We start from the raw sequence: 14,284 nt of genomic DNA on the forward strand, positions 1-14,284 counted from the left end.
GGATCAGACCAAAATTTTGTGCAAAAAAGTCCGCTATTTCGGGCCGAAAAAGGCGGGCTTTTTGGGTCAAAATCGGGCCAGGTAAAAAACTAGACAAAAAAGTCATTTTTGGCTTGTTCAAAAAATCGGCCCGAACCGGGCCTGGCCACAGGCCAAAAATTCTTCCATAACCGCCCAAAATTCGAGGAGGGGCGGAGCGGCCCGGACTTTTTTGATCAGCTCTAAGTTTTAAAAAAGTTGGTAAGAAGAAATTCTCTAGGCTGCCCTCGCACAGGACCCCCCAATCCAGAGGCTCATTACAAGCCAGACAGGCACACATCCCCAATCCCCCTAAACCTTTCTAGAGAAGATGGAAAAGGTCACCACTTGAGCCAACCCCAATTCCTTTTGATCAAATCTAAGTGCAAAATAGCAAAGTCTAGCAAATAATAGTAATACTTATATATGTTGCCCTTAAGGATACATATAATAAGTTATAGAAATATTAAGCAATAAATAAGCATTAATTATATCGATTAGCATATAATTGTACTATTAATTCGTCAAATAATACTATTTCAAAAAAAATATACTTAATACATATATATAACCTAGAGGTGATCATGGGCCGGGCCGGGGCCAAAAAAATTTGCCCATTGGCCGGGCCGAGCCTAAATTCGGGCAGACTTTTTGTGTCCAAAGCCCGCTATTTCGGGCCGGGCTTAGCGGGCTTTTGCGGGCCAAAAAATAGACTAAAAAGTCGTTTTTAGCTTGCCCAAAGCCAGCCCAAAAAAAAAAAAACGACCGGGCCGAGCCGGGCCCGGCCCGCGGGCCGAAAAATTCTGCCCAAAACCCGGCCCAAAAACGGACCGGGCCAAAATGATCACCTCTAATATAACCCTACTTATTTATATTGCTTTTGTTTACTAAATTTACCGTACAAAAATTGCCTAATCAGATGGGAAAGTTCCGTTTTTTCCCTGACATGGGATGCAATAAAAGACAGAGATCACCGACCATAAGAGAAGAAAATCATTTCGTTAATATAGATAAGATGATGAGTACTCTTCAGTCTTCAACTTGCCAAACAAATGGGTCCATTTTTGTGCATTATTTTTCTGAACCAAAGTATATTTCAACTTTATAATATACCCCGAAGACATCAATTAACTGACAACAAACTGTTGGAAGCTTGAAAGGCTTTGTATGTCAATAAATTCGAACAACAATCATCAAGTTCCAAAAACACATGTAGGCCAGTTTTTACTTAAGATATGGTTGTCAATTGCACAAAATGCCATGTGAACTTTGGTTTATATAATTATACTACTATTCCCATGTTATTTAATATCAAATGTTGCATTCCCATATTTCTGTTGGCGACACGAATGGTATTGCATTCTATATAAATAGTAGCTAGATATCATGAAAAACTTCAAAGTTAAAACAAAATTAGTTCACCAAAAATGGGTTTTAGATTTTATAATGTGATCTCAAACACAAAACAAATGCTCAAACTTCATTCATCCCTCAATAGAAACCAGCAAAAATCAGTTCCAAAAGGCCACATTGCTGTTTACGTAGGAGATGATGAAAAGAAAAGACATGTAGTACCTTTGTCTTTCATTAACCACCCTTCTTTCTTAGACTTGCTTCGTCGAGCTGAAGAAGAATTCGAGTTCAATCATCCGATGGGCGGTCTCACCATTCCATGCAGCGAGCAAATCTTCAATGATCTTACGGCGAGATTGAGCTACTAGCCCAAAAGTTGAATTTGCCTCGCAACAACACACGGACTCACAACAATCAACCTCCAATGATCAAACATACATGAAGAACAAGAGAAGATTTCATTTATATAATATAGCTTGTGAACTCAGATCTATGTTCTTCTTTTACTCTTTTTCTTTGTTAACTATGAAGCACAAAAACTAGCATGAGCTAAGTTTTCAAAACGTTTTCGTTTCCCAAACCTCAGTCAAAGTGGTGCTACTAAAACCGAAAATAGATGGAACTTAAGGTTTTTCGGTTTCTGAAACGTATTCGTTTTGAAAACATTATTTGTTAGTTGTGTGCTACATAGTTAATTATTGGTTAATTAGCATTATTGTTTCGTGCTTTGTTAGCCGATGCAACAAGAAATAGAATTCCTTGTGCATATTTTTTACCAACTCCATTTAAGGAGTGGGTTGATGATTGTTGATCGATCAATATAATGTATATTTCTATAATATATCTTTTTTAGATCTTTAATTTGGACTTTGGAGTATGTAAATACGTCTATAACTGTGCAACATCATCTGAGATTTCTACTATTATTCCGAGGTAAAGATTTTTTTTTTTTTTGAAAGGAACCCACACAGGGTAACTATATTAAATCAGCGCTAGCAAGCGAAACAACCAAATCCGGAACATCATCCACCCAAACTCTTTTCCCAACTTCCACAGGTTGGAAGTGAGCTAAAGCATGAGCAACACAATTACCCGTACGTTTTACAAAAGACCAATCAAAACTAGTAAACGTAGAACATAAAAGAAGAATGTCCTCTATGATAAGATGAAACAAGCTAGACCCCTTCGACTTGCCCTTTAAAGCATTTATCACCAGCAAACTATCACTCTCAAAGATAACCTTCGAGCAACCCAACTCCACATCCAACTAGACCCCCGCAAGCATCGCTTTCGCCTCTGCCACACGCACCTCCCAGTCCACGTTAAATTGGACTACAGCACAACCCACCACTAAACCCAAATTGTCCCGGCAGACGCACCCCAACCCCACGCCAAGCACACCACCAGACCCTGCATCCACATTCACTTCCACCATGACGGAGACGGGGGAGACCATTTCACCGCATGCTGGACACCACTCCCAACCCGACGCTCCTTAGATATTTCCACAGCAGCTCTCGTCACATCCTCGCATGTCCGGACGACGAAGCTGTATGTTTCAGAGGGGATAACCACCTCCTGCGCAATCATAGACTTGCACCGTGCGTTCCATATTGCCCAACATAGAGTTAGAAATAACTCTACTTCCTCATCATTCATTTCCTTCAGACTATAGTGCCATAAATCAGCTATTCGCGTACCTTCAAGGGGTTGATGAAGCTGAAACGAACTTAACCTCCACACCCCTTTAGCTCGCGGACACATATGAATCGCATGGAAGCCAAACTCATTCGCCCCACCACAATGCGAGCAAACAACATACATACTCGAGATCCGGTGGCTCAAGCCCAACCGAGTGGGTAAAGCCTCATGACAGGCGCGCTACGGAATTAACTTTACGCGGGGAAGGACTTTCACTCGCCAAATAGTCTGCCAAAGTTCCGAATCCGACGAGGACGAAGCTTCATGGGATACCGCCGAGTCACCCAACAGAGCTCGATACGCTGACTTGACGGAGTAACAGCCATTCGCCTCCAATTCCCAAAACATAACATCCTCAGGCAATCTTCTACTAATAGGGATATTCAAAATTCTCTCAACTTCAAAAGGTAAGAAAAGTTGTTGTCGAGGTAAAGATGTTACCTATATGAGATAATTACTATTAGGTGAACATTAGCTCAATCATATTACCTCATGGTATAAATATCTAACAAATTCTGTCTTCTCCAATCTCCACGGTATATTAGTCTCATGTAATTGTATTTTCTAGGATTTTTCCTGGGAGGAGGCAAGGAGTATCAGATATTGCTCTCCTCCTTGCTTTGCTATTACAATAAGGCTCTGTTTTTTTGGATCGAGAGAAACTGAACTGAAATTAGCTGAACTGAACTAAACAAAACTAAATTGAACTAAAATTAACTGAACTAAACTGAGAGAAACTGAATTGTAGAGAGAAACTTAAATTGAACTAAAATTAACTGAACTAAAATTAATTGAAATGAACTGAAATTAATGAACTGAACTGAAAATAAGTCCAAAAGAACAGGGCCTAAGTAGGAGCTAGGATCTTTACAAACAGAGGAAGTAAATGATTAAAGATTTTGATGATAAAGTAGTATATTGACAAGCTTAAAAGTAATAGTTTCAAAAAAGTGATGCGTATAATTTAAAACACCTCTTTTTAGAAAGTGTAGCTTCTAAAAAGAAACGGAGGAAGTATCTCAACGCTTAAGAATGAGAATACGATGACACCAAAGCTATTTAGGGGTTGAATTTGAAATATAAAAAACAAGTTGTAGAAAATATCGTAAGACAATATGAAGGGTCTCAACCATCCAAAATCATGCAAAGCAATGTGTGGGAAGGTGCCGAATAAAAAAAAGTCCAAAAGAGCCAAATTTGAAGGTTAATTAACGTTTTTGGACATCCTGAAACTAAACAATGTAACAAACCCATGGTGGATTTTGAAGCTATTTTAGGATTGAACATATACTCCATACTTCATCTGATTCAATTTAGGTACTACATAGTATAAATGAGGATTTTTTTTAGGAAATATAGAGAGAAAAAGTAAAAGACCATCACTGTTTGAATAATAAATCATTTGTTAAGGAAATAATATAAGCTTTAATTTGTTGAAATTGTGAGAAAACATCAAGAAAGTTTTAACTCTACGACATAGAAGAACTAAGACCTTGTAGGTATTTTAAAGGAAATCCGGGAGACGACCAACTTTCAAAGGTATTTTCGGGGTAGAAACTAGAAAGAAGTCCATATATGATATATAACAACTTGCATATATTGTGACATTTCTATTTAAAAAAATGTAATAAGTATTTTGAAAAAGAGGAAGTATAAAACAAGCTGCGAACGATAATTTAAAGCGATGTTTACATTAGACTATTGATTCAATCACCCCTGATTTTGCCTTACATGCTCCATCTTTTATGACTGCGACTTCCTTTTCCCAATGATTCTTTACATTAATTCTTAGCAAACATAAAATCATATCAAGGTGGTTCTTGGCCCATGAAATCACAGCAATGGGATAGGATCTCGAAATTATAAGAGTCACAAAATATATCTATTTTTAATTGTATGAAGATTAGACAAAATAAAATATTTGAATCAATAGTAAAAGTGTTAGGCAAGGAACAATGAGAACAAGAAATTCATCAAAGTTTTGTTGTTTAAACTTTTGAAGATAGTCGCCATTAGCCAGCTATAGATACGAATCTTATACTTCTATTTTTTTTTAATTATAAATGAAGAGCCCGAATCATATACTCCCTCCGTTTCTTTATAATCTACACACTTTCCTTTTTAGTCCATTCCTTTTTAATCTACACACTGTTGCTTTTTCTATATTTGGTAACATATCACATCTACTTTCTCCTCTTTTTCCACCCATGTCATTCACTTTTTAATATTTTAACCCACTCTTTTGTTTCTCTCTTTCACTTTTCAGTTTGTCTCTTATACTTTTGTACTTTCTCCTTGGTTCTCCCCCAAAGTGAAGTGAGTAAATTAATATGAAACGGAGGGAGTAAGAGTCAACTTAAATAATACCAACCCACTTTCAGAACCGTTGTCAATTGTCATTAACCAGATTTATATATGCTGAGTAACTGGCAGGAGGCAGACAAAACTATAGTAATGTAATGGAAGATATAAAATCCAAGTATCCAAATCAAAACTACATATTCAAATAGAAGACCATAACAAAGTATACTAACAATGGACCAACGATGACAAACAGGTAGTTATAGAGTTGTAGAGTTATAGTATATCGTCCAAGTTCAGATAAACAGATAGGTGAGACAATCGAGTTAATGTGTCCTACCTTAATTAGCACATAGGGTCCTTTTGTTTACTTGGTATATAGTATACTATATACCATTCACTTGCTAATAAATCAAAAGCATTGGCAGTGAAAGAAACAAATAGATTCCAATAATTAAGAAAATAAGAAGACAGCCTTGTGAAAGTGTTAGGATAGATTTAGGAGTATTAAATGATACATTTAGGAAATACTCCTAAATCTAGCTTAACAGAAAACATTCATTTTGGTGCGTTATTCATTTCCATCCACAGAAATTCTGCCTAGCATGCTAAGAAAACGCGGCGATTCACCTTAGTATAAATATAGTACCTACCAAAGAAGAGGTACCTGTTTTCTTGCTCAAGCTAAGCCACCCTGCATTGCTAGAATTGTTACAACACGCTGTAGAAGAGTTCGGGTTTAATCATCCTAAGGACGGTCTGCTAATTCCTTATGCACCAGAAACATTCTTTAATTAACTGCTGAACTAATTTGCTAATGACAGAATGATGTGAAGAACAGCAAGTCATGATATTCACCTTTGAAAAGTTAATAGGTTAGAATCTTGGGATGATGATAATTATCAACTATCAAGCGTTACTGGCACTCTGACACCACCTAAAGATAAATTTCATGCATATCAGGATATATATAATATCCTGGAACAGGGCAGAAGTTTTAGTTAATTATTGTCTTAGATTAATTTTTGGCGCAGAACTTTTAGTTATATCAGCATAATTGAGAATTAGATGCAAGTTCATCGTACCAAGGATTATCGGAGTCTTGAGTAATTAAGATGTTCATCAGTAAGGCAAACAAGTCACCTAATTGAAACAAGTAACACCACCAAATGATGTAGAACATTAGCATCTGGGGTCCTTAGATATATACGAAGTGCATATATTTACAAGGACATATCACATGGAGTATCATTTACAACAGTGACAGAGAACTCAATAAGAGCCAGAAAATTTATTCAGTACACGGAGGACAAGCTTGGCAGTATAAAGACCTCATGTTATCAGGTGAAGCATCGCCCTCATAAGCAACATGTGGGCCGAGGTAATGAGCATCAAGCTAAGCGAGAAGGACTTGGCATCGTTTAGCTAAGAAAACAAGGCCATGTGATCACAGTCTCCAATTAGGTGGGTCTGTTTTGGACACTTCAAGTTTCCAGTTAACAGGGCAATTCATCTATTATAAATAGCTTCTTAGGCCTTCTGCAATTGCATCACACTCAACTCGCAAAGCCAACTACAATCCTAGCTCCCAAGTTTCGACAATCTTATCACTTTCCTTACAAAAAATGGCAATCCGGTTTCCTTCTGTACTGTCTACTGCAAAGCAAATTCTTACTAAAAATCAGCAAGTAGTTCCAAAAGGGCATATACCAGTATATGTGGGAGAGCAAGCAAGTAAGAAGAGATATGTGGTGCCGCTTTCTTACTTGAGCCACCCTGTATTTCAAGACTTGTTACAGCGCGCTGAAGAGGAGTTTGGGTTCAATCATCCCATGGGGGCTCTCACCATTCCTTGCACTGAAGAACTATTCTTTAATCTTACTTCTGAAATTCGGTGCTAAAAGAATAACAAGATGTTTTCACTACTGTGCTAATTTTTAGTGGGTTTTTTTAGAAGATCTAATGCATACCCAGAGAAGAAACACTGTATAGATTAATGATGTAACTTTTTCCCCCCATCTGGATCATCCAGTGGGGTGGTGCTCATAATATAAATTAATTTATTCATTTTTCAGATTATATTTGTTGGCCTTATTTTCAGTCTCCAAGTGTGTCAGATTTCAGACATTTGCTTCGTACAAAAAGTCCTGCAGCAAATTTGCATTTTCTGATACTCTCGAAATAAATGGTGGAATAGGATTAAAAAGGATGTAAAACTAGTTTAGATGAAAGATAACAATTTTTCTAGCATATAAATTGTGAAATGATGTATATCAATTATCATCAGGTATGATAAAATAAACTAATTTGAAGCATCCTAGTCCCTTGAGATATTTGCATTCAAAAATCCCAGTCTACAATGAATTTTGTTGGCTGGATTAAAACATTGTTCAATGTAACATTAATAACATTATAGAAAAAGAACTTCCATAGTCGAAAAGAATGCTATATGCTTTTAGTGAATACTACTAATAAATTTTTGTGCGAGTGGTATAATCAAATCATGAATATATTCACATCGTCTCTAATCAGTGTAAACAAACTTTCATTTGTTAGCCTTTTTTTCCAAAACACATTTGCGTCGCGAGCTCGTGAAGAAGTGTGAGATTAATTTGTTTGGTAGGAAGGATTTGGATGGAAAAGAAAGGAAAGGTAAAAATAAATTTTCTCATGTTTGGTAAAAGAAAATAAGAGGGGTTTGATTGGAAAGGAGGGGACGTGGAAGGAAAAGAATATTCTTAAAGCCTTGCTTTCCTTTCCTCCCAAAATCGGAGGAATTTGACAGGGAAGAAAACTAACAAGCTTTTACCTATGCTTTCTTTAGTTCATTCCTTTCCTTTACTAATGACAACCAAACATGTGATTCCTCTCAAATCCACCAATTATACCAAATATTGAAAACTACAACTACTTCTTTTCTCTTGTTTTCCTTTATCTTAAAAATACCAAACAAAGTGTACGGGTCAAATGGAAAACGGCGAAAATTTTGAAATTTTAGGAATGGATACGCGTACCTAGAATACCTATCATATCATGTATGGCTACGAGTACGAGACGTCAATTAGAAGAAGTACCTGTGCTACATAGGTGTAGAGTGCCAATTTTCAGTCAAAAATTTATATTCCAACTGTTCAAGATAACCTGGAACATATTAAGTAGAATGAGTGAGATGAATACAACTAAAACATGTTATTGTAGACTCCATATTACATATTGAGAAAATTTCTCCATTACTGTTCCCAGTAGAACAATGCAATAATGGTAGTTCAGACTTCAGATCACCTTCCTAACAAACAAGAAAATCAGCATTAATACCTTGTGACATCGGCTATCAGCCACATGTTCATTAATGTCAGGCAGTAGATCCTAGTATGTTCAATTGAATTTCTTAGAAATAAGGCTTGGCATATGCTTAAGTCCTTAGAAGAGACGGTGTACTCACTAGTTTGACATAACAATCTAGTCAAAAACTAATTATTACTCAATTATTACTCCTAATAGTATTGGCTTATATTATAGTCTGCCTTGACTAGGTTTTCTATATGTTCATCTTCATCTGTCCCTTTCTTTTATATGGACATACCGGACGACCACCAGAGACAAAATCTTGACTCATGCAGCCGACCTAAATATATTCGAGTTCAGGATTTACATTGTTGCTGTACCTTCACTTCTCAAAAATAATCATATTACGAGAACAAGCTCAATTGATTGGGATCTTTGGCAATTGGTAGGCACTTTCCTTGTCAACTTAATGTGGAAAGAATTATATTCATGTTGACATTCTTACCAGAGTAATCATACAAAACTATAGAATCCAAAAAAAAATTAATGAAAAAAAAACTCCAAGCTGAAACTATATATGAAATACAAGCCAAAACAAGTATACCTGTAGTGCACCAACTATGACATGCAGGCAGCTTCCGCTTTCTTGGTAATTATACAGGTAGTTATGGAAATCTGAAACTATATGCTTAACATATTTTCTATAAGAAATAAAGCAATGTAGGTGAAGCAACAAGCTAAGATAATTTATTAGAATGAGTCATACCTTAGTTAGCAATCATCTGGGTCCTGATGTTTATCCCAGTATATACAACATTCACATGTGTATGCTGCCAAAACAAAGCCATGTGAGAGCCTTGATTAGGTGGGTCATCCATTTTCATCCACAAAATTTTTCTCCCTACATTTCTAAGGAATTGCAGTAATTCACCTCTTGTATAAATAGCTAGCAAAGCCTTTGAAATTGCATCAAACTCAAAACTTCATCCCCTACAAAGAGTTGTATAAAAAGCTCATTTTCTTTCTCTCTTGCTCAGTTTCCTTCCAACGATATGGCTATTCGTTTCCCTTCTATGCTCGCTCATGCGAAGCAAATTCTTTCCAGAAATCAGCAAGTAGTTCCAAAAGGATATATCCCAGTTTATGTAGGAGAACAAGCTGAAAAGAAGAGATATGTGGTGCCACTTTCATACTTAAGTCACCCTACATTCCAGAACTTGCTACAACGTGCTGAAGAAGAGTTCGGGTTTAATCATCCTATGGGTTGTCTGACGATTCCTTGCACTGCAGAAACATTCTTTAGACTAACTTCTGAACTCAAGTGCTAAGGGAATGATATGAAGAACAACTAACCAGCAATGTTTCACTGACTATTCTAATTATTTTAGGGATTTTTTGTTTTCTTCCCTTAAAAATGTTTATTAACCCAGTATCAATCAATACTGTACAGATTACAGTGTACTTTTTTCCCCCTATCTGCATCATTCAGAAGGGTGGCTTAATATATTTTTTCAAGGAGTTGAATTTCTAACTATTGCCTGTACTTCTCAGTACTTTTCTAGTGTATCAAATTTTTGTAGTGTCATTGTTTGTGTAACTCAAATACTTGAGTTTTCTGATACTCTTCAACTGTCAAACTGAACAAAAGTCTTATTAATGCGAATGGTAAAACTAGGAACCGAAAAAAAATGCTCATAAGCATGAACATCAACAATTAGCAGAGATTTGATATTCCAAGTTCTAGCTACATTATTTCAGCAAATCAGATTAGGAATTTAAATTGCAATGACTTGATATTGCAAGCAACTTTTTTATCCCTTAGAATGTTAGATCACTTAAAATCTAATATTACATTCAGTAATAATATCTCCCCTCAACGTTGCCTGTAAACAACTTTGCGTTAAGAATATAGAACATGCCTGTGTATAAAAAGAATATGAAAAGAACATAAGAACCTGCAGGTAAAAAGGATGTAGATGCATCATAAAAGACATATATACAAGTATAATACAAAGAATATACAACAGGGAATAGCTTTGCTTTAGCTGGATGTAGGTCCAGGTAATAACTATTGCTGTCTCAAAACCATCACATTATTAGCATTCAATCTCCAGGCTGCCACTTATTCACCTTTACCCTCTTCCTCATTCTTAGCTTGTAGTTAAACATACTTGTATACTACTAGATAACACAGTAAGATTATAGAATCTGCCATCTCATTATCAAACTAGAACCTACATATTTGAGTGTAATTCGACGATTGTATAAGTCTTGGTGCAACAAATCATGTCAAACTATAGAAACTAAGCGTTTTTTTTGTGTGGTCTATATGAAGCACAGGGATCAGTAAAGATATAAACATTTAGCACCATTAGAAGATCTGATAGACCTCTTGATCAGTACGTGTTAACTAGGTTTTTTAATTTATGTAACGTTTTTAGCATACATAAATCTCAACTAGTATCGAGGTGTCAGAGAGTCAAAACACAGGTTCTTTGTTCCAGAACCAAAAGGGACCAAATCAGATAACATATGCATCAACATCAAGCAGTAAGGCAGCAAATTACCTAATTGTACTGACTACTGAGAGTAAAAACTTAGCATCAAGGTTCTTGATTGTACATGCCAAGTACATGCATGTCTTTTCAAGGATTTACTGAAAGAGCACCAAATGAACTTCAGAAAATATATGCAGTACTTAATAGGACTAACTAGCTAGTCTAACCGATGACCTTACATCCTTGATCCTTCTCAGAAGCAACATGTGGATCGATTCAATGGGGGTCAAAAAACAGGGGCTTGACCTTTCAAGCTAACCATATGAATCCATGTGAAAGTATTCAATAAGTGGGTCACTCGTTCTTGAACTCTTCAACTCTTCATTACACATTTCCTACTGCAGATCCTAGAAAACGCGGAAAACTCCCCTACTATAAATTGCTTCCTAAGTCTTTGCAACTACATCACAGTCAAATTTAAGTATCTTTCTTGCTAGATCCAAACTCCTCTCAAATTTCAACATCTAGTCTCTTTCCTTTTGTAACACGATTTCCTTACAGAAATGGCAATCCGTTTCCCTGCTGTACTCTCTAATGCAAAGCAGATTATTACCAAACATCAGCAAGTAGTTCCAAAAGGGCACATCCCAGTTTATGTCGGAGAACAAGCTGATAAGAGGAGATGTGTGGTGCCACTTTCTTACTTAGCCCACCCTGCATTTCTAAACTTGCTACAGCGCACTGAAGAAGAGTTTGGGTTTAATCATCCTACTGGCGCTCTTACCATTCTTTGCACTCAAGAAACGTTCTTCAGTTTAACTTCTGGACTTAAGTGCTAACTGAACAAGATGAAATACAACATTTAAAATTCAGATGATGTTTTACTAGCTGATTATTGTACTAACTTTTGTGGGTTCTTTAAGTTCTTTATTCTTTTACTGCTATCCAGGTAGAATACTGTACAGATATAGTAACTTTTCTCCTCTTTCTGTGTCATTCAGTAGGGTGGTACTCAATATCTATAAATACTTTGATGCACTTTTATGCATATTATTGCCTCATTTTCAGTTTCCCAGTTTTTCAGATTTCAGATTTCTGGATCTTACAATTTTGCATTTACTAATGCTCTCCAACGGAACTCTAGTATACGACTAACTTGAATCGAAAACTAAGGTTTATGAACTATAATTCTATTTATAGATATACATATTGAAAAGAAAGCAAAAATAAGAAAGAAATAATAAATAAAAACAGCCTCTACAATTTAGTTACAGGGCTAGCATAATAATGTTGATTTTATAACAATCTCACAGCTTCCTGTCAAGGCAGAACAGGTTTAACATTGCAATCACCAGAATATTATAACTGTATCAAAATTCCTAAGAAAAGGACAGTTTTCTTTGCAATAATCAGAAGCACAGTTGAAAATTTCAAACCAAAAGTATATTCGGCACTCTTAACATTTGCTGTACATTGAAAAGGACTTTGTCATCTTTCTCTTATATGGAAAGATCAACTTCAATCCTACAAACAACCTTTATTGGTGTATGCTAAATATGCACTATGCAGTCACTTGGTCAACTAATCACATTCTAACTACACACTCCATTGAATTATAGCCAAGTTAACTTAGGACCATTTCGGTGACTTTCCTTGTCAATGAGCAATATGCTGGGGAAACTATATATCAACATCACGTTAGAAAACAATTACATCTTAATTGGCTTGGTAAGAGTGACGCCATCATCTTCATACCTATGTAACATCATAGAATGCTAGATATTAATCCAATATATACTAACATGTTGTCTAAGATTACGAAGATCTTGAAGTTTACATAGCATTCGGAAAACACATGGACATGTTTGGCCTATAATCTGCAGGCAGTGAAAATGACAGAGAAACAAATAAGAGCCTGAAATAAAGAGATAAGATCAGTTCCATTACAAGGTTGATTAGGATTTAGGTGGAGCATCTAACTCAAGGACAACATGTGGACCGAGGAAAGGCTAAGACGAAACAAAGCCATGTGCAAGCCCTTAGCTTGATGCATGATGCGGTCATCTCTTTCTATCTCTTTAAAGCTCTAAGGAAGTGTTTACCTTTCGTCCTAGTATAAATACCTACCTAAGGCTTTGCAAATATCATCACACTTTAAAGCTAGCAAAGTTTCAAAAAGCTCAAACAATCTCTTAAGTTTTTTCTCTTTCGAACAATTTCATCACAAAAATGGCTATCCGATTCCCTTCTGTAGTCTCTGGTGTAAAGCAAATTCATGCTAAAAATCAAAGAGCAGAAGTACCAAAGGGGTGTATACCAGTTTATGTAGGTGATCAGGGTGATAGAAAGAGATATGTGGTGCCACTTTCTTACTTGAGCCATCCTGCATTTCAAGACTTGCTACAACTTGCTGAAGAAGAATTCGGGTTTAATCATTCAATGGGAGGTCTCACGATTCCTTGCTCTGAAGAGACATTTATTGAACTAACTTCTGAAATATCATGAAGACAGTAAGGGATGTTTCACTCAACTAATTCTAATTTTGTGGGAGTTCTTACTTCTTTTTCTTGTAAGATGTATTCTCCCAAGACAAAGTAAAATTGTACAGATCCTCTTTCAGAGAAAAAAAAAGTAACATTGTACAGATATACTAAAGTTTTCCTCATCTGCATCATTCAGATGAGTGGTTCACAATATTCTTATATGGATTCACAATATTCTTATATGGACTCACAATTCTCAGTATTATTGCCTTATTTTTCAGTCTTATCTTTCTTAAATTTTATTGTCATTTTTCACAGTCCTGCAACAGATCTAAAGTTGCTAATACTCTTCGACTCAAAACTCAATACGAGAGTGTGACTAACACCAGTGCCAAAGTAAGCTAAAAATCATCATTTGTAGCAGAATAAAGAAAAGAAAATGAAGAAGAGTTGTAAGTTCAGCCATTCAATGGATGGCGTAAATATTCATATAGCTCAAAGATACGATAAGAAGAACGATCTTACTCCCTCCGCTTCAAAATAATTGCATCATTCGACTGACCTGTCAAGGCTTTCTGTAGTTTGTAAATGATGTGCAATACTGTATGCTAATATAGAATGGGCTTTAATAAGCTGTAATAAGTT

The 14,284-nt window shown here is 36.0% G+C and overlaps 3 protein-coding genes across 3 annotated transcripts; all 3 read left to right on the top strand.

The window, feature by feature from the left end:
* Positions 1 to 9,627: 9,627 nt before the first annotated feature.
* On the top strand, positions 9,628 to 10,232 carry LOC104904911 (auxin-responsive protein SAUR21-like). Its single transcript, XM_010693329.4, has one exon. The coding sequence runs from the start codon at positions 9,711 to 9,713 to the stop codon at positions 9,984 to 9,986; it is 276 nt and encodes a 91-aa protein (XP_010691631.1). The 5' UTR covers positions 9,628 to 9,710; the 3' UTR covers positions 9,987 to 10,232.
* Positions 10,233 to 11,576: 1,344 nt separating this feature from the next.
* Positions 11,577 to 12,204, top strand: LOC130590015 (auxin-responsive protein SAUR21-like). Its single transcript, XM_057391877.1, has one exon. It carries the CDS (start codon positions 11,720 to 11,722, stop codon positions 11,993 to 11,995), a length of 276 nt encoding a protein of 91 aa, XP_057247860.1. The 5' UTR covers positions 11,577 to 11,719; the 3' UTR covers positions 11,996 to 12,204.
* Positions 12,205 to 13,385: 1,181 nt separating this feature from the next.
* LOC104905074 (auxin-responsive protein SAUR21) lies at positions 13,386 to 13,661 on the top strand. The gene has a single exon (XM_010693515.1). The coding sequence runs from the start codon at positions 13,386 to 13,388 to the stop codon at positions 13,659 to 13,661; it is 276 nt and encodes a 91-aa protein (XP_010691817.1).
* Positions 13,662 to 14,284: the final 623 nt, after the last annotated feature.

This window comes from Beta vulgaris, chromosome 9, assembly GCF_026745355.1.
Source record: "Beta vulgaris subsp. vulgaris cultivar EL10 chromosome 9, EL10.2, whole genome shotgun sequence".
In the NCBI taxonomy this organism is placed as follows: domain Eukaryota; kingdom Viridiplantae; phylum Streptophyta; class Magnoliopsida; order Caryophyllales; family Amaranthaceae; genus Beta; species Beta vulgaris.

Bases quoted from the DNA above. Each gene is read 5' to 3' on its own strand.
- LOC104904911 (XM_010693329.4), top strand. From the start codon at position 9,711: ATGGCTATTCGTTTCCCTTCTATGCTCGCTCATGCGAAGCAAATTCTT.
- LOC130590015 (XM_057391877.1), top strand. From the start codon at position 11,720: ATGGCAATCCGTTTCCCTGCTGTACTCTCTAATGCAAAGCAGATTATT.
- LOC104905074 (XM_010693515.1), top strand. From the start codon at position 13,386: ATGGCTATCCGATTCCCTTCTGTAGTCTCTGGTGTAAAGCAAATTCAT.